General features: G+C 37.5%; 1 protein-coding gene across 1 annotated transcript in view; it reads left to right on the top strand.

Annotated features, from left to right (window-relative positions):
• Positions 1–21,576, top strand: part of UNC13C (unc-13 homolog C) — a 607,361-nt gene that overhangs the window by 211,947 nt on the left and 373,838 nt on the right. The window contains exons 7-9 of the mRNA XM_059056161.2: positions 3,583–3,802; positions 15,612–15,839; positions 17,043–17,184. Of these exons, the coding sequence (XP_058912144.1) occupies positions 3,583–3,802; positions 15,612–15,839; positions 17,043–17,184 (590 nt within the window). The remainder of the gene's footprint in view (positions 1–3,582; positions 3,803–15,611; positions 15,840–17,042; positions 17,185–21,576) is intronic.

Raw genomic sequence — 21,576 nt, 5'->3', positions numbered from 1 at the left:
TACATGTAGCTGTCCAGTTTTCCCAGCACCACTTATTGAAGAGGCTGTCTTTTCTCCATTGTATATTCTTGCCTCCTTTATCAAAAATAAGGTGACCATATGTGTGTGAGTTTATCTCTGGGCTTTCTCTCCTGTTCCATTGACCTATATTTCTGTTTTTGTGCCAGTACCATGATGTCTTGATTACTGTAACTTTGTATTATAGTCTGAAGTCCAGGAACCTGATTCCTCCAGCTCCGTTTTTCTTTGTCAGGATTGCTTTGGCTATTTGGGGTCTTTTGTGTTTCCACACAAATTGTGAAATGTTTTGCTCTAGTTCTGTGAAAAATGTCATTGGTAGTTTGATGAGGATTGCATTGAATCTGTAGATTGCTTTGGGTAGTATAGTCATTTTCACAATGTTGTTTCTTCCAATCCAAGAATGTGGTATATCTCTTCATCTGTTTGTATCATCTTTAATTTCTTTCATCAGTGTCTTATAGTTTTCTTCATACAGGTCTTTTGTCTCCTTAGGTAGGTTTATTCCTATGTATTTTATTCTTTTTGGTGCAATGGTAAATGGGAGTGTTTCCTTGATTTCTCTTTAGCCATTTATTTTACAGTAATTTTCAGCTTTGGTAAACACGTGTCCATATCCCCAGAAATCAAGAATGAAAAAACTCATTATCATTCTTTTGAGACTGGGATATGTACCCTGTAGTGAATTATCAAGTGTTTTTCTCCAGTTTCTACAGCTTTCAAACATTATGGTTTATTCTAATGCCCCATTCAATTGATTTTCAGTGTACTGTCTAGTAAATTTTCCATGTTTCTTCTTTCTGAAATTAGCTTCACTTCCTCTTTTCATGAAATGGACCATCCCTCTTTAACCAAACCAAACCAAACATTTCTTTGAAACCTTCTCAGCTGTCTTTCACTTGCTTTCCTTCAGCGTATTTAATTTTTTAGCAAGTGGTCCTTATATTTATTACTCCTACTATCGCCTAAGGATTTAGAGCACTGACTATATGTCACTTGAATTCAATAAAATGAAAATGGAGGGCTTCCCTGGTGGCGCAGTGGTTGAGAATCCTCCTGCCGATGCAGGAGACACGGGTTCATGCCCCGGTCCGGGTCCCACATGCTGCGGAGTGGCTGGGCCCGTGAGCCATGGCTTCTGAGCCTGTGCATCCGGAGCCTGTGCTCCACAACGGGAGAGGCCACAACAGTGAGAGGCCCGCGTACCACTAAAAAAAAAAAAAAAAGAAAATGGACATAGGGAATTAAAGTGTGTTCATCATCAAATTTAAATTATGCAGATAAATCCATGTTCAAAATCAACCCCTTGCCCAGCTCTGCTTTCTAAATTAATATGTATTTCTCACTTGTGTTCAGTAGCAGACTGTTCTATTCCCACCCAGTGTTCCAATGAGTTAGAATTGTTGTTTTCCCCTACTAAGACAACAAATTATGCAATTGCAAATATACCTAAACTCCATTCTTATTTTTTTGGCTCAACCAAAAATTCTGTACTACACACACACACACACACACACACACACACACACACACACACCACATATACACATTACATGGTCCTCCAGCCCCTCAGCTTAGCTAGAACATGAAACTGTCTATGGCGAGCTGATTGTAAATCTGTTATGCCAAGAATCATTCAAGTCACTTTGATGATATTGAACATCACTCTGCTAGGCAGTAAATGGGAAGCAAAGATGCATAATACATACTTCTAATTCTAAAAGAACTCTTAACAGTTCTTTTCAAGACAAGGCATCTTTATTAGGGAATGAAGACAAGAGTTTTATTAGCTCAGACTATCTTTATTGAAAAGTGATGGATCCACTTGTTTTGTCTATACAAACTCTAACACAGGGGTCTTCTACTTGAGAAATTCCCATATTTTGAACATACTGTTGCTCTGTAGACTCACTTGAAATATAAAGAGCTTTGACCAGCCCCTCATGGAGTAGCAAGGCTGGATCTTCCTGTTCAAAAGCTAGAAAAATTTTTTAGTAATGCTTAACTCCCTGGTAGGGAACCTCCTTCCACCATTAACAAACATATTCTGGGAAAATACTTAATGAGGGGAATGTATTAATAAAGGGAACTATGCTGTTACCATACTATGGATTTGAAAAATAATGACAAGTTAGCCATTTCAACACTGTGGGAAGATATTCTGAAATGAGATTTAAGGATGATTAATGGAAAATACAAGTGCTTCCTTTTAACATTGCTTATCAGCTAGACTCCTACAGGATTTATGTAAACAAACATTCATTATGCATCAGGTAGTTGTGGGAAGTTATTTGTAATTGTAACTTCAGAGAGTGCTAATCTTTCTACCAGGACATCACCTGCATAGTGGGATATGAAAATCAAATGGACAGACACATCCAAACAAGTCTCCACTATCAACACTAATACTTAGTATTTTCTTAGTGTTTGAAGTCTATGGACTATATTTGTTACCATCTCACAGTTTGATCTTCAACATAATACGGTAGATAAGTAGTACAGGAAAGTGAGGATTAGAGAGTTTAAGTCTCTTCCTAGCTCACAAGACTCTTAAGTAACAAACATTCATTCACTTCACACACAAAATGTGTTGTACCTTTACTATGCCCAAGGACAACGATAGGCACTGTTTAGGCACTAGAGAAATAGGGAAGAGAGCTTCTGCCTTCTGAAGCCCATTTCATATGTCACATGATGGGGCCTGTGCTCATGAACTCAGGCCTCCTGGCTCCTCGTTCAGTGCTCACTCTACCAACAGCTGCCATGTGCTATTAAAAAGCATCTCCCTTTAAAATATAAAGCACCATGGGAGAGTGCCACATTTAACCTTCATCTACTACTCGGGCTTTCTTATCAATTAGTTGATGAGCTCCTTCCTAAGGAATAAGTGATGAAAGCAGTTCCCTGTGGAAAAATCTATAGAAGAAGTGTACTTCGGGACTGGGGAGGGGTGTAGTGTTAGAGAGGGTATAGAATCATGGAGATGAGGCCTGCATAAAATATAAAAGGGGTGGAAGTGTTTCTAGAGGATTAAAATCAGCATTGAGAATATTTTCCATTACTTCGTAAGTTTACCTAGAACCAGAAGAACCAATTTAGACCAAGGATAGTAATATAAATTCCTTTTTTTTTTTTTTGAATTGATGTTTCCTGAACACCTGTGTCAAGCCAGAGACTAGGTGAGGCTCTGAGGATTGATCCAGCAGTGAGCACTATTGCTTATCATCCTTGCCCTTGTGGAGTTGAGAGGATAGAGGAACATAGTCATTATCAAGTAACAAGAGCTCTGTGCTGCCATGAAACAAGCTTACACAGCAGGCAGCCCAGTCCAATATGAAGATTAGGGAGTTCTTTGTGTTCAAAGAACTGAATTGGGCCCTAGAACACTGAATGAAGAATAAGTGTGCAGACTTATTTTGATGACCGCCCTCACTTAAATCAATAATCAAGGGGTCCCCTCAAAATAGCATTTTCAGGAAAAAGTGATAAAATGGTTTGTTTTATGATGAAATTCTCCAGATCCACTGATGTGGCTCGTGTTGGTTACTTGTCTCATCTTCACAGAAAATACATGTCTTCAAGAAGACTTTGCAGGCACTGATCTACCCCATGTCCTCCACCACCCCACACAACTTTGAGGTCTGGACGGCTACGACACCTACCTACTGTTACGAGTGTGAAGGGCTCCTGTGGGGCATTGCCCGGCAAGGCATGAAGTGTTCAGAGTGCGGAGTGAAGTGCCACGAAAAGTGTCAGGACCTCCTGAACGCGGACTGTTTGCAGAGTGAGTATTTGGTTAGGTGAAGAAGCAGGTGTGCAGAGCTGGTCTTACCCTATGCATTTTCAGCTCTTGCTAATTCTCAACAAATCCTACTCACCCCCCGCCTATTCATTCACACAAAGATATACATACTGCCCGCCAAATCATGTAACTGATTGTGTCTTCCTACACTGTTGACCTTGACACTTTCAGATTCCTCAGAATAACTACCTGGAGTTCAATGGCACTCGGACCAAGTAGAAAACTTCACAGTGACTTCCAATCTTTGTTCTCACTTTTATCTCATAATAGCCCCATGTGGTCAGTGGGAACATGTAAAGTCACATTCCTCAAACAGGGGTTAAGACACACCCCTGCAATGACAGCAACTGAAATTCTTTTCCAAGCCTACATGACACCTGCCTTCTGCAGGCAAGAGCCATGCTCTTTTGCAGTCCCTGTGCAGTCCTTAGAATTGGGAGGTCTTGTATTTGATGTCAAAGACAAATCTAACTTACCAGATAGGTGACCTTGGGCAAGCTTTTCTAACTTTTCAGGGCTTCATTTTCTTCCACCAAATAAATAGGAATAATAAAATGTACCTCAGTGAGTTACTTTAAAAACTAAATGAAATAGTTGCTGCTAAGAGTCTGGCACATAGTAGATGCTCAATGAATATTAATCGCCTCTCCATTCTTTTACATTTCTGAATAGGTACATGTCACTTTGACTTTCATGACAGGTTATCTTAAATTTTCCATTTCCAAAAAAAGTCCTTTATACTGGTACTTTAGATTAGGTCCTGAAATGCCAAAACATCATACTCTAAAGTACATATTATTGGCTTTTCACTGCTGGATTTGTCTGCTGACCTTATATAACTAAAAAAGCACTGCTGAACAAATCTATTTAAACGTGGATTTTCATTTTCAAATGATTTTTTTTTTTTACATCTAGATATTGTCCCCTTTGTTCATTCTTTATAGGAATGCAGTCACTGTAAGGTACATAGGTTTCCTGAAATTGAGGGAAGACAGAGGAAAATGTCAAAATAAAGATTAAATCAGAAATGCTGGCACAGCTGGCTGTTGCAGTAACAGTCACACATATTGTACGCTTTCCTCTACCTGATCAGTATTCTCCCTACACAGTCAGGTCAGCCTAAGACTGTTAATGGTAATGAATGTGTTTTTTGAAACAAAATAGTACTCCTTCTTTGAAAAATAAAAGGCATATTTAGGAATGAGTGCTTAGAAAAAGGCAGATTGACTCAATATTACTCAGCCAATTTACTTGCAAAATCTCATAATACAATTAAAATTCAGTCTACCTGTTTAAAAACTGAATTGTGAACAGGCATCTTAAGAAACAATCACATTAGGGCAGTGACATTTTGAGAAAACATATAGGAAAAATATTGCCATCTAGAAACAAGTAGCTTGAGTCTCTTAAAGAAAAAAAATATGGTGCAGATAATACCTAAGAAATGCGTTCATTCTTCTTTAAGTCTTTTGGAGAAGAGAGATGTCACCCATTCATTTAACTTTAGAAACATTTTCATTGTCTATTTCCATCTCTTGGTATTATTTGGTATTGGTTAAATACACTAGGCAAGCTTTGCGCTGAAGTTATTCATTAAAATGCATATGTAAATTGGAAGAATCAAAAACAGTGCAGAAAAAATGAGGGTAGACATGTATGCCCCAGGAAAAGGATATTTTCCTTGATCACCCCTCCTTATTTTTCCCTAAAACCCATGTTCTCACCTTGAATGGAAAGAGGTGTTGATAATACATGAATTCACCTTCACCACTTGCCACAATAACTATCAATAAAATCCCCACAAAATCAGTGACATTTCCTTAAGAAATTTCTCTTTTCATTGCTTTAAGCAAGAAATTTGCAATGTGACACCTTGTGTGAAATACTTCCATGTGTGCCAAAATTGAAAGAAAAGGAGAGAAGAAAAAATCAAGAGAAATCAGAGTTGGAAAATACAGCTAATACTGCCACTTGTAAGCACAAGGAAGTTCTTTGATTTCCTTCTCCAAGTGGTCATTCAATTTCTGTTTGACCATCTACAGAGAAAATTTAACACCTTGGCCGGCAGCTTAATTTATATTAGAAAATTCTAGCTTATAAAATAAAATTTGAACCAACTCTTGCCTTATAGCAAATTATTTTCATTAAGCCAAATCTTACCTTTGGAGAAAATATTTAATAAATTGACTTCTATCATATATGATAGTTTTTGAAATACTTGAAGATAATAGTCTTCTTTAAGTTTCTAGAACCCTCATTATTTTGCTAATTCTTTTCTGAAGACATTGCAGTCTGTCAACTTGCATACGCACATACTCTCAGAATAAAACAAAAGGAAAAATAAGTCTACATTTGGGTCTAACTAATGACCTGTACAAAATAAAGGGTATTTAAAGTTACTTCAAATTAATTTGAGATTGGTATTTCAGTCCCATCAAGTCTTGGGTCTGTGACTTACACACTTGCAGTCAAGGGAAATTAGACCAGGTGATAATATCCCACTCACTGTTCTAGTACCTCCATGCAGGTGCAGAGATGCATGGAAATAGGTTCTGCAAACAGCCTCATTTCAGCTCCTGTTTAGTTGATTCTACTTAGTGGTTTCTACACTTCACTGCCTTCCTGGCCTGAGGCTAACAGCCATGTGAAGTGGAAGGTAGGAGCAAAGGATAACAGGAAAACATAGCAATGCTTGAGAGAAGAGCACTGATCTGTCATACCCCTCCCTGTTCCAGGCCAGTAGCGGTGGATAGAGTTCACCTATTTTTCTTGAATTAACTCATTTCTGTCCTGTTATTTGAAAATATATTTACTTTCTTTTGGAAATGGCATTTGGTGATGGAAGACTTGAAACGCAGCTAATGGAGGAGCAGTTTCTGACCCTGAATGATATTCATGTAACCCATAAGGACCTTGCCAAAACAGTTATGGTGTTAGTTAGGAAAAAGTGAAAAAAAGTGTATGTTGGCTGGGTTGAGGTTGTATGAAGAGTGAGACATATGTAAAAAGAGAGATCATATATAAAATATTTTCCTTGATTATCTTTTTACAGTAGAAAAGAGATAATAACTTCAAAATCAGAAAAATATGCAAATAACCATGGAGCCTAACCCAACTGGCTAGCACTTTGTTACACATCTCCAAAGAAGAAATCCCAGAGTCCCACTGAAAAAATATTCTGCCTAGTTTTAATTCCTAACTGGAAATTTCAAGTATCTGCATAAAGAGAGAAAGTATTTCATCAAGAGTTCAGGAAAGCAGCATCTTGTGAGATGTGCTATTTTGTTCTGTGTTTCCCACTGACATTATGATAAACTTACATGCACTAATTATTAGCCATTGTGAATTCATAACATTCACACAATCTGGCTAGTGCACTCCTGTCTGCAAACTAGTTACTGATTTTTTTTCATATTTGTGCTACCACATTTGCAACCACACTGTCTTAAGACGGTCAGTTATTTGTATATGTTGAACAGCTATGGGTGGGAGCGTTATCCTGGGCTTTCAGATCTAGAAAGAAAGTAATCAGTGTTGCCCCTGGACTCAGACATATTTTCTAAAACTTAACTCAGGTGAATAGATGTAAACACATATGTTGGGGCTTCCCTGGTGGCACAGTGGTTGAGAGTCCGCCTGCCGATGCAGGGGACACGGGTTCATGCCCCGGTCCAGGAAGATCCCACATGCCGCAGAGCGGCTGGGCCCGTGAGCCATGGCCAATGGGCCTGCGCATCCAGAGCCTGTGCTCCGCAACGGGAGAGGCCACAACAGTGACAGGCCCACATACCACACACACACACAAAAAACTAAACTAAAAAAACCCACATATGTTGGAAACTTTTGACATTCTACTCTGTCAACAGCAATTTTACAAAGTATGTTTATGTTATGAATATACTTAGGAAGCTTAGAAATAGGATTTTGTGTATCTACTGCTATAGGGTGGAGACCAGTCTTTGTTTCCCCATAATTTAGCACACATTTAAGCACAGCTAGCTGCATAATAAATGTTGGGGAAGCAACAAATGAGGGTATGTGAACACAATTAGAAATAGCATGAAATGGTTTAAAGATCATCCTTCCATAGAACCATAGATCATTAAGGGAGCCTTGAGATCAGTAGATTGGAGAACCCAATCTACTGTTTTTACGTAGTTCAGACAGTTCAGTATCTTGTCAAAAAGAATCAAATGGTAACATAGGTAGGTTTACAACTAAGGTCTCTGAACTCCCAGCCTAGTGATCTCTCCTAATTTATAAAGAAATATGCAAAGTGGACCCTAGGGGGAAAAATGGAAAGTTGTTAAGTTTTATCTCCAGTGCTTTCCCCCCTCCCTGTCTTTTAGATATTTTGTGTTGCCCAGACCTTGGCTTCCCAGCGCTCCTGATTATGATGACTCCTCAAGGCCTCCCTCTATGACCAACCCACCAAGCTCGGGGTATACCCTAGTCCACCGTTTCCAATCACAACTCACTCACTACACTGACTCTTCAACGCTAAAGAGGAAATGATTTGATAAGTTAATTTGGATAAAAGTGGAATCAATAGTTAAGTTAGCTTAGTACAATGGTCAGTTCCTTAACCCAAAGGAATAACCTTATAATGGAGCATTTTCAGGTTTGGGGATAGGGTACATGGGGCACAAAAAGGGTGAATATGCCTTACATAATGTCACAGAAGTATTCTATGTAACCTAAGTGAAGGCTACCTATCTATCTATGTACATTTTTTTCATACTCCTGAACTACTTGAGAAAGATCTGGCTTCTAATCCTGTCACTAGTAGAGTTGTTTAAAACCTCTCTGAGCACCATTTTCCATATATGTGAAAACAATAATACCTGTCAATGCCCTCCAGCTAAAGACCACCAGGAACACTATGGTTTTAAAAGTTCAGTTTATTCCCCATCACTTCATGGAGAATGCACACCAGGGTGAACCACAGGGCATCTCAGTAAGAGGGCATTGAAAAAGCAGAGGATTTCTCTTGATCAGGTTTGCCTTGAAGTGAGGACAGTTCTGTGATTGTGTACATTAAAAAAAAAAAAAAATCTTCGAGGAAAGCAGAGTGAGGCTAATAGCTGTACTTAGTAAAGAAGCAGTAGTCACTCTTATTAGGAGAGGGATATTTGGTATTTTGTGGTTACACGGTGACCTGGTTTTCATCTACGCTCAGAAAAAATTATAGAGTGGCCTTGTTTGTCTTGCTTTAAGAGGGACCATGTGTGAGGACGGTGTCCTATGAGAGTCCTTATACCCAGCTGTAAAGCATTACTGCCTAGTGGTGAGTGCCAGACCAGCTTCCAGCCACAGTGTGAACCAGATGTGTCAGCCGAATTTACAGGTGTCAGAGGCTATTTTTTAAAAAGCGAAAAAGAAAGAAATCCTAAGTTTAATTTTTTCTTTATCTTTTTTTCTTTCTTTTTTTTTGAAAAGGATATGAAGAAATCTATGAAACTATCAGTTGTGAGACCAAAAAGATCTTTCCTCTTCCAAACTCTCCCTGGCTTCCTTCTTTTTTCTTTACATAGTAAAAATGTTTTTGAAGTTGCCCCAACCTTTTTTACAATTAATTTATTCCCTTAGAGTTTATAGGTAGTTCTGGACTCTGAAATGACTGCAAAATCTTGAGAAAGTGAGTATCTAGATAACACTCATGAGATGGAATTTTGACAAAGAATTGTGAGAGTGTATTCCTGATTTTGTGAGGGGTTTTTGGCAGGCACATTTCTAAACTTGTTCTAAAAGTTTGCATTTACTAAATATGGGATGATCGAATCTGGTGGGGTTGATATAGTGGAAGCAGAGGAGAGGAAAGGTTGTTTTTCTTTGGGGCTGTAGGCTTACTGACAATGAAGTCACTTTATAGAAGGTGGCAGTTCCTCAAAAGGAGGCTCCCTGCCCACATTCCCCACCTACAGGGGTGGGAGATGACGCTCTGCTAGATATGTGCTCCTCCGGTTGCCCGCCTGTTAAACATCAGTCCTTTGTTGTTTGTGAGAAATCATGTGGAGTGTGCTGCTTTGATCTTACAAGAAAAAGGAGGCAGCTGTCTTGAAGACGGGGGAGTCCGGGGCTGTTCCTTGAAAGATTGAAGGTATGTTAAAAGAGGAGGGTTAAGATCATCTTGGTTGTAAAGCAACTAAAGGGAAAGAGTAGCAAGCGCCAACTAAAGGGAAAGGGTAGCAAGCGCCAACTACATGCCCACCTACATGATTTCATGGGAAAGAAAAGCAGAAGTGTCAAAAGCAGGTCCACCTACATGGTTTTACTGGTAAAAAAAAAAAGAAAGAAAAGCAATAAAGTTTCTCATACTAGACACTCTTAGGGAGACACGTGCCTCAATATCAGACCCTGAGTGTGCTTTCCAGGTTTATTAACCACCTGCTACCCTGCTACCTCTGGGTTCGCCAGCCTCAAACACAGGTAAGGGTTAATGGATGCTAATAATAAATTATTATTATCATTGTTGTCATTATTATCATTATCTCCTGCAGTCTCTTTGAGCTCCATTGTCTTTTATCTTCCAGCACTTCATTGACTCCCATCTAGTAAATAGCTATAAAGCATTTAGCCTGTGGCAGACACTGAGCACGCCACTGTCCAGGGAAAAGTTTTCAAGGAGTTGCTTCACAGGGCAAGTAATTATGAAGCTCAGAACCCTAAAATTCCTCGTTAACGTGAAATTCTTTAACAAATGCTTATAACTTCACCTCTTAGACATTCTGAAATCCCTATACTTATTCAATTATTATTATTGAAACTATATGCATTGTCTCATTTAATCCTTACAATGACCCTTTAAAGGAAGACACTGCTATTCTTTCCTTGTGTTTCTCAGATGAAGAAACTAAGGCTTACAGAGAGGAATTAACTAGCACAAGTTCAAATGGTTAGTAAGTGGCAAATCAGGATTCACACACAAGGCTGTGTTGTTCTATATCCAGAGCACATGAGCACCATGCTCTCTTGCTTTATTTGAAAGTGATTGTCTTGATTGATTTTTTTCACATTTATAATTGGATTTATGTCCTTGCTTTCTGTTATTAAATTCATGAAGTATATATGCCAACCAAATTCTGCTTTATAATGGTGGGCACCCATTTATTTTCTGAAAATCCCAAATCTGAAGCCAAGGGCCAGGTGTATTTTGTCTCTTCATAACGTATTCCACAGCATTTTTATCATTTTAGATAGAATTCATTCTTGTTTCTTCCAGGATTTTGGCCTTGTGGTCACAGTGTGCAAGAAGTTCATAGCACATTAAATTATACCCAGAGCCAATTAAATACTCAAATATATTGGGTTTTTTTAGATTCTCCCAATAAACATTTTATCTTCTCTATTTATTGAGTGTATCCTATTTCCCAAGCAATGTGTTAGATACTTGGAATACACATTTACTTGTAGTTGGCCTTGAAGAGTAGTGTGTGTGTGTGTGTGTGTGTGTGTGTGTGTGTGTGTGTGTGTATGTATATATATATATATATATATATATATATTCAGGTACTTGTGTCAGTGTTGGTTGATAAATATTGAAGAATTCTGTGAGGCAGTTCCTTGAAATCAGCCATGCTAGGAGTATTTACACCACAGAAGTCTGCTAATGCTGTAAATCAACTTTGGCTTCTGTTGTTCAGCTTTTTTCCATGGGTGTGGGGAGAAAACGTGACCACTGAATTTAGAAAGCCTGCATTTCTGTTAAGGAAGAGACAAGACCATATGCTGAGAATGGAGAGTAATGGCGGTGGTAGGTGACTTGAAAAGAGTAGAAATGTTTTAGAACAGCTGTTCAGAAAAATAAAGAGAAGAGACTGAGACCACGGTGGAATCATACATTTGTTACATACATATAGATAATTATTTGGAAGGAAAACTGAAATTGTAAGTTGCCATGTAAAAGTGGTGAAACTGTGACTTTTATATGCAATTTAGATGCTTTGGGTAATGAATAAAAATTAAAGAAAATGAAGGTTTCTAGTTAACTGGCTGTTCATTTAATTAGGTGGAAGGGAGCCATGTGGGATAACTCTGCCTCTGTCTAAGGTTGAAATCTCTTGCAGTTTTGTTGTACATAATTGTATTAATCTGTCAATTAAGTGTTTTTATTTATTTATTTTTAAATTTTTATTTTTAGTTTTGGTTGCTTCGGGTCTTTGTCAACGTGCACAGGCTTTCTCTAGTTGCGGCAAGCGGGGGCTACTGTTCGTTGTGTGCGGGCTTCTCATTGCGGTGGCTTCTTTGGTTGCAGAGCACGGGCTCTAGGCATGCAGGCTTCAGTAGTTGTGGTTCGCGGGCTCTAGAGCGCAGGCTCAGTAGTTGTGGCTCACAGGCTCTAGGCACGTGCACTTCAGTAGTTGTGGCACACGGGCTTAGTTGCTCTGCAGCATGTGGGATCTTCCTGACCAGGGCTCAAACCCATGACCCCTGCATTGGCAGGCGGATTCTTAACCACTGTGCCACCAGGGAAGTCCCTAAGTGTTTTTAAAAGTATCAAAGATGCATTCCATTTGGATAATGTATTGCTCTTTTTTTTTTATGATCCAGAGCCTGATTTTTTTTTTTTAACATCTTTAGTGGAGTATAATTGCTTTACAATGGTGTGTTAGTTTATGCTGTATAACAAAGTGAATCAGCTATATGTACACATATATCCCCATATCCCCTCCCTCTTGTGTCTACCTCCCACCCTCCCTTTGCCACCCCTCGAGGTGAACACAAAGCACCTAGCTGATCTCCCTGTGCTATGCAGCTGCTTCCCACTAGCTATTTTACATTTGGTATTGTATATATGTCAATGCTACTCTCTCACTTCCTCCCAGCTTACCCTCCCCTACCCCCATGTCCTCAAGTCCATTCTCTGTCTGCATTCTAGCAGCTTCATTGAAATACAGTAATATGTCACCAGAGATCAACAGTAAAGGAGATCAAAAGAGATATTACACAGTGAAAGCACTTGGTAGAGTTATGTATTACTCTACCAAGTGCTTTCACTGTGTAATATCTCTTGATCTCCTTTATTGTTGATCTCTGGTTCACGTACTACCATTAGAAAAATAAGATGAGATATATAGGTTCAATAAATAACAGAGCAATGAAAAGTCATTGTAGATGAGTTACAAAACTTATAAATTTGTCTTGAATCCCTGAACTAAATAGATCTACTTTGAATCATTTTCTTCAGATCAAAAATATAAAAGTAGAACTTAAAAAATGTTATATATCTTTTCTAGAAATAACAGTTAAAAGGCTCAAACATAAGTCTCTATTAACTTGCTCTCCTAGATTGGCGATTTCACAATTTATGGGTCTGTATGTTGTCTGTACATATTGAGTAGATATTCTACTCCAACATCAAAAGCATTGGTGAATGATTTCAAAGCTAACTGTCAAGCTTTCCTAGTTAATTCCTTAAAAGAATTCAAGCAGCAGTTGTTAAGTATAGAGATTTAGTTTCTTAGGAAGAAAAATCTCTTGATATTCCAGCCTTGAATTTGGTAGTTATTATCAAAATGAACATTTATTATGTGGATGGCAGTCAGCTGGCTCTTCCTGAATTTAGAAAAATAATCCAAAATACATTTAACTCTTGAGAACTTTAACATACTTTTCTAGAGCTTTGAGGGCATAATAGCCACAACAGTAATAGTTGTTTAGAAATCTGGGGGAAGTCAACACTTTTATGACACTTTGAGCATTCTTAGAATGACCTTTACAAACCAAACTTTTGAGGCACTTTGAATCTTGTAGGTGACTTTTTCAAGGCACTACTGTTCTTTCTTTTTAATGAATATTCCAGTACTTGAAGTAAAATATGCCTTTTGGGGAGTTGTAACTATATAGTGTAGCCTAAGCTAATTTTACCATGTAAGAATTAATGTTCTGTGGAGCTAAACCATTACTGACAAATTACAAAAGTGCTTAATTGCTTAAAGGTGCACAATTCACAAATGTGTAGCTGTTTGAGGGCATGCTTTAACAGTTGACTAGGGCACTTAGAATGTCCTTTCAAATTATATCTTAAGTGGAATACATTAATTTTTAGTATTTTTTAAAAATGTGGTATAAATTCTCAAAGGTTAAAAAAAAAGATAAAGACAGGGAAACTGCTCTTTCTGCCAGTAGATTTTTCATCTTTTAGTGTACAATAATTATACCTTGATTACTATAAATGTATTTTTCTACTTTAGAAAATAAATGTTTTATTTTCAAATGAAGATGTTCACTAAAACAGTGCCGTTAAATTTTACATGAATTTATTTATTTATTTATTTATTTATTTTCGGTACACGGGCCTCTCACTGCTGTGGCCTCTCCTGTTGCGGAGCACAGGCTCCGGATGCGCAGGCTCAGCGGCCATGGCTCACGGGCCCAGCCGCTCCGCGGCATGTGGGATCTTCCCGGACCTGGGCACGAACCTGTGTGCCCTGCATCGGCAGGCGGACTCTCAACCACTGCGCCAGCAGGGAAGCCCTAGATGAATTTATTACGAGGAAAGTTCAGAGTTGACTTTTTGTATTTTGCCTTAGCTTCTGTACTTAAATTGGGCCTAACATTCACAGAAGTAGACTCAAAGAACATTACTGAGGCTATCCTTTGTGATAGGAATTGTACAGATAAATTATCACATTCAGTCTCTAAACTCTGTTAGTGTGTTTATTTCAGAAATACAATATTTCAAAAAATATAATACAAGTTGGGCAGTATTTACAGTCATGGAGATAAAAATTGGAATGATTACCACCTAAGACACAATTTTCTTCTTCTTTTCATTATATATCAGTTGCTTCTGTACCAAAAAGCGTTTGGTTTCAGCAGCGACAGTTCCTGTAGACCCTGATACATGGGCTTTTGCTTTCCTACTTCAAACTCAGTAAGGAAACATGAGAGTTGGAATCAGGGTCCACTATTTGCTTGTGGAATACTGAGCAACCCAGAGGCCACATAAGACTATCTGCTTGGTAGTTGGAGAACGTGAGGGACCCAAGAATTGGCTTTTGGAAAACCTTCATTGCCACGATTTGTGTTATAAACAAAAGTGCCCAGAAAGTTGAGACCGATCATGAAAAAACAATGTCTTAGAAAACAAAACAGAGTTTTGAGTGGAAAGTGAAAATTCAGCCTGTTTAAAACTATGGCCATATCACAGAATGAGAGTTCAAGTCTGTGGTCCATGAGGTAGAGGTAGTCCAGCCCAGTGGTTTCCACATCCTTTTTAACTAGCAGAATTACTTTCATTACAAGTAAAATTTTACCCTATATTTCAATATAACAAATAGTGGTGGTATTTATTTTGCAGGGAAAAATTTAAGCTTTTCATTATGATAAATTTCATCCATTAAAAATAATCAGGTACTTTAGATGAACACAAGTATTTGAATATTGATTTTCAAGTGACATTTGCCGTATCCATCCAGTCTGTTTCTCAATTTTGGTTACTCAGTGAGTAAATATGTGTGGTATATAACAGATTTGATTGTGTGCGTTCCTTTTGGTTTTGAAATTTGTTTTTAAAAATTCAAACCCAATATTTGCACAACTGTGATTCAGTTCAGTAATACAACTGAAAAAACTGGGATCGTGGAGGTCCATTTCCTTGCCAGTAACACAAGGGCTAGTCTCAGCGTAGAGCTTGTTCCCCTGATATTTTTTGAAAAAGCCACCCTGACTCCTCACAACGAAAGCATTCATTCATTCTCATGTTCTTCCTTTTTTTTTTCTGCCTGTCTTGGTCCCTCAGAAGGTAACTTCATGTATATTTACATCACCGTTGATTTTTCTATTATAGGAGCGGCAGAAAAGAGTTCTAAGCATGGTGCGGAAGACAAGACTCAGACCATTATTACAGCCATGAAAGAAAGAATGAAGATCAGGGAGACAAACAGGCCAGAGGTGTTTGAAGTAATTCAGGAAATGTTTCAGATTTCTAAAGAAGATTTTGTGCAGTACACAAAGGCGGCCAAACAGAGTGTACTGGATGGGACATCTAAGTGGTCAGCAAAAATAACCATTACAGGTAAAAATAAATCTTTTTAAAAATTTTCATTCCATATTGAGATTTTTATATGTCTTAGAAATCACTGCTACTAATAGTTATAGGTCAGATAAATAGAATTTTTCCATCTTGTCAATTTTGAAGTCTAATTGGTACTTCAAATTTCTGAAATGTGTACTAGATAATTGAAATCATTTCAGTCTATGTCTTGTTCTAATCAAAAGCTCTTCAAGAAGAAGAAAGTTCTATTTTGTACTATACTCATCAATACGCTGCAGTTTACAAGAGACTAGCTTTGTTGCTGCCTGCCACTGATAAATGACAAGAGTAGCCAGTAATCTCTTCAGTCAGTTTTTCTTAAAGAGAAAACAAATATTGTCTTATATATTCCTGGATCAATATCCCTCATTCATTTGATCCGTGATTTGGCAATCTGAGTTTAGTGATGTCTAATAACTTGAACTTCTGAAGTTGCTTGTAAGTAACAGCAACTGCATATGTTACATGTTGATATTTACCAAGCCTTTTAACATACTCATATTGTATTCCAAAGGTAAAATAAAGAAGCTTCTATTACTGAGTTGAGCTGATCAACACTGACCGTAAATTCATAAATAAATAAATACATTTTAAATCACAGACCTTTGAATTACATTGGGTAATTTGCTTATTGTATGTGCATTCTCATTTATCTATACATGGTGCAGTGATATATATGAGTATATAGCTAATATGCATATGTATGTATACCACTACTGTTCATTACAGGCAAAAGCAAATATTCATCAAAGGAAGGTTTTAATGTTCCGTGATTGATTCTCTCTCTCTATTTTTTTTTTTTTTTTTTTTTTTGTGTGGTATGCGGGCCTCTCACTGTTGTGGCCTCTCCCGTTGCGGAGCACAGGCTCCGGACGCGCAGGCTCAGTGGCCACGGCTCACGGGCCCAGCCGCCCCGCGGCATGTGGGATCGTCCCGGACCGGGGCGCGAACCCATATCCCCTGCATCAGCAGGCGGACTCTGAACCACTGCACCACCAGGGAAGCCCCGTGATTCATTCTTTTGTTAAACATTTTGTTAAGTCCTGTTGCTCATGAAAATGAAAGCAATGGGGTTGCATTGCAAACCAAGGGGACAACGAAATAGAAAATGTTTCCTTCATTATCATTTTTTTTTTGTTTCTGAGGAAATCTTTACATTAAAAGTTTGAATTTGGTTTATTTCAGTGGTTTCTGCACAAGGCTTGCAGGCAAAAGACAAAACAGGGTCAAGTGACCCATATGTTACAGTTCAAGTCGGAAAGAACAAAAGAAGAACTAAAACCATTTTTGGAAACTTGAATCCAGTATGGGATGAGAAGTTTTATTTGTAAGTAAATAATGAAACTATTACAAATATTAAAATATTTCAGGATAAATTTAAGACAGGCATGCAAAGTATGCAAGCAATAATTATCTCATATTTTAATTGTATCTATGCATAAATTATAAAAAAGTGAAGCGAATATTATGAACTCAGTAACCTCATGATATTTATTATTTATTCTTCATCTTGGGAAGCAAGTGAATTAAAAAAAAATATTACAAACAAAAAAGTTGGCACAGCTAGGGTGAGTTTCCAGGAGAAAAAAAAAAAAAGATTATGACATGATCTGTAACTTGGGTTGACCCAATATAGTAAGGAATTTACAAGCTTGATTCAACAATAGCTTGACATCTGAAGATTGATGACTAAAGACAATAGAAAGATTTTGGGCATCACCAGGCCCATTACAGCTACACCAGCCTGTACTGATGAAATTGTTGATGATAACTTTTAAAACCTCTCATTTTCTGTGAGGTCATTTATTTTAAACCTCTTATATCCTGTACCAAACAGCAAGAAATCATTTTTTGTCAAGGGTTCTTTTCTTTCTATTACCCCATCTTAGAGAGAGATAAGATAACTTCCAATTACCATTTGGTAGAAATGTAAAGCCCTAACTGTGAGTTTAAAGGCAGACTGTTCTTTTTCTTTCCTTCTTTCTTTGTTAATAGTTTACACATGGATCTCATAAACATGCTAAATAAGCAAACTGAACACATACAGCTTGTTTGGGAATGTGGACGAGTATATATAAAATACAGAATTTCACATGTATATTGGTTGATGAAGGAAGTGTTAAGAAAAGGGTGTGGAAAATCAGTTGGGACCCAATAACAGTACCATGGAAAAAGTTAAGAGCTTTCTATAATTTCTACTTCAGACTGCTGGGAGAAAACATTTTAATATCTCTTTGTTTGTTAAGAGAAGATAAGAAATCAATTGATAGTCATAAATTCTTATTCCTAAGGCAGTCAAGTAAGTGAATAAAGTAGGATAAGCGCAAAAAAGAGGAGAGACAATGACTGTGGGAAACTTGAGAGCAAGTGACTTGGGAAAGAGACAATTTCCACTGCCATGCAGGCCTACAGCTGCAATGCAGCTAGAGTTTCCAGTTTCTTAGGAGAAGCTGGAGATTTGAAAGTTTAAAAAGAACTTTACTGAAGTATAATTGGAAGAAAAAAGTCTACATCTTCAAACTGTACAATTTAAGTTTTGACATATGTATACCCCATGAAACCATCACCACAGGCAAGAAAATGAGCATATCTATCCACTCAAAAGGGATCTTTATGCCCCATTGAAGCCATCCCTCCTGATTGCCCCCCCATGCCAGGCAATCACTGGCTGGCTTTATGGTGCTATAGAACTTTTTCTTTTTCTTTTTTTTTTTTTTTTTGCATTTCTACAATTTTATGTGACTAGATCTTACAGCATGCGTCCTTCTTTTGTGTGGTTTTTTTCACTCAGCATAGCTGTTTTGAGATCCATCCATGTTGTAGAGTTTAGCAATAATTTATTTCTTTTTATTGCCAGGTAGCATTTCATTGTATTAAAATATAACCGTTTGTTTATGCAGTTACCTTCAATAACCATTTGGTATGTTTCTAGTTTTTAGCTATTAAAAAATAAAGTTGTTAGGAGCACTTATTTTGTATGGACATATATTTACATTTCTCTTAAATAAATACCTACAACTAGAATAGCTGGAACATATATTAGGAGCATGTTTAAATTTTAAGACTCTTCCTAAGTGCTTGTACCATTCTATATACATTTTCACCACCTATGTATGGGAATTCCAGGTCATACAAATCCTTCCAATGTAAGGCCAGTCTTTTGGATTTTAGCCATTCTAATACATGTGTCTTGTTATCTTATACTGCTTTTATTTTGTATTTATCTAATGACTAATGATTTCAGGCATCTTAGAATATGTTTATATGCTATCCATGTATCTTCATTAGTTAACTATCCAAGTATTTTGCCCATTTTTATGTTTTTATGCTTTTATTTGTATAAGTTTTATATTTTTATGTTTCACACATTGGTCTATGATACATTTTGATGTGATTATTTTTAATGTGGTATAAGTTATAGACCCAAGTTCTTTATTTCACATATGGAAATCCAATGGTTCCTGCACCATTTTTTGAAAACACCGTCCTTTCTGTACTAAACTGCTTTTGCACCTTTTATAAAATTAAGCTTTCTGTATATGTGTGGAGATTATTTCTGTTTCTGGATTTTTTTATTCTGATCTTTTTCTCCATGTATATGCCACTACCACATGGTCTTGATTACTATAGTTATACTTTATAATAAATGAAGTCTTAAAATCAGGTAGTGCTAGCCCTCCAACTTTTTTTTTTCAAAGTTATTTTATCTATTTTAGAACCTTTGAATTATTTTCATGTGAATTTTTTAATTGGCTTATCATTTTTCACACAAAAGAAAGCCTGATACGGTTTTGATTGCTTTATTGCCTTGGCTAAGATTTCCAGTATAATGCCAAGTAAAAGTGATAAGAGCAGACATCCTGGCCTTGTTCCTGATCTTAGATGGAAGACATTCCTTTCTTGATTAACTGTGATATTAGCTTTGGGCTTACTGCAGATGTAACTTTTCCAGTCAAGACAGCCATCTTCTACTTCCAGTAGGCTAAGAATTTTGATCAGAAATCAATGTTGCATTTTGTCTAATGCTTTCACTGCATGTATTGAGAGAATCATATAATTCCAAATGTCATTTTTAAAACTTTACTTGGCCGATATTGTTCCATTGTCTTTGTGTTTGCTTTGCTTCCTTATTTTCAATGATAAATCTGTTGTCTTCTTTGTTACCTTGTACATGTCTTCCCCCCCCCCATAATTGCTTTTAACGTTTTGTTTTCTTTACTCACCTGTACAATTTGATTGCAGTGCGCCATAGTGTAATTTTCTTTGTGTTTCTGGTGCTTAGGGTTTATTGAGCTACTTGGACCTGTGAGTCTGCAATTTTCTTTAAATTTGGGGAAATTTTGGCCATTGTTTCTTTAAATATTCTTTCTGCCCCTGTCTTCTGGAGATTTCACTTATCCATATATTAAGCCTCTTGAAGTTGTCCCACAGGCCACGGATGCTCTTATGTTCTTTCTTCTTCTCTCTCTGCCACCCTTCCCTTCTCTGTGTTTCACTTTAAATTATTTCTATTGCTAGTCATTCACATTCACTGACGTTTTCTTCTGTAATGTCTAATCTACTCTTAATCCAAGCCACTGTGTTTTTCATCTCAGACATTTATTTTCCATGTCAGGGAATTCAAATTGAGTCTCTGTGTCTTCCATATCGCTACTTAATTGTTTTAAAAATTAAGATGTTATTGAGGGGGGAGGTTCATAGGAAAACTTGAGGGGAATGTGTAGTGATTTCCCATGTACCTGCTACCCCCACGCATGCATAGACTTCCTCCATTATCACCATCTCCCACCAGCATGTGGGTATATTGTTACAATTGATAAACTTACATTGACACAAGATAATCACTCAAAATTCAGAGTAAACATTACCTTTCTCATAGTGTTTTACATTTTATCCATTTGGGCAAATGTATAATGACATGTATCCATCATTATGGTATCATACAAAGTACTTTTACTGCCTTAAAAATCCTCTGTGCAGGGGCTTCCCTGGTGGCGCAGTGGTTGAGAATCCGCCTGCTGATGCAAGGAACACTGGTTCATGCCCCGGTCCGGGAAGATCCCACATGCCCCGGAGTGGCTGGGCCCGTGAGCCATGGCCGCTGAGCCTGCGCGTCCAGAGCCTGTGCTCCGCAGCGGGAGAGGCCACAACAGTGAGAGGCCCGCGTACCGCAAAAAAAAAAAAAAAAAAAAAAAAAAAAATCCTTGGCAACTACTGATCTTTTTACTGTCTCCAAAGTTTTACCTTTTCTAAAACGTCATATAGTTGGACTCATACAGTATGCAGCATTTCCAGATTGACTTTTTTTTTTCATTTAGTAATATGCATTGAAGGTTCCTCTGTGGTTTTTTTCATGGCTTGATAGCTCATTTCTTTTCAGCATTGAAAAATATTTAATTGCCTTGATGTACTAGAGTGTTTTTATTCATTCACCTACTGAAGAACATCTTGGTTACTTCCAAGTTTTAGCCATTATGAATAAAGCTGCTATAAACATTCATATGCAGGTTTTTATGTGGACATAAATTTTCAGCTCCTTAGGGTAAATGCCAAGGAGTATGATTGCTAGATTCTATGCTAAGGGTATGTTTAGTTTTGTAAGAAACTGTCAAACTGTCTTCCATAGTGGCTGGACCATTTTGTGTTCTCAGAAGCAGTGAATAACAGTTCCTCTTGTTCCACATCCTCTCTAGCATTTGACATTGTCAGTATTTTGAAT

Source organism: Kogia breviceps, chromosome 3, assembly GCF_026419965.1.
Source record: "Kogia breviceps isolate mKogBre1 chromosome 3, mKogBre1 haplotype 1, whole genome shotgun sequence".
NCBI lineage: Eukaryota > Metazoa > Chordata > Mammalia > Artiodactyla > Physeteridae > Kogia > Kogia breviceps.
The sequence above is the reverse complement of the archived record's forward strand: the minus strand, read 5'-3'. Positions and strand labels throughout refer to the sequence as shown.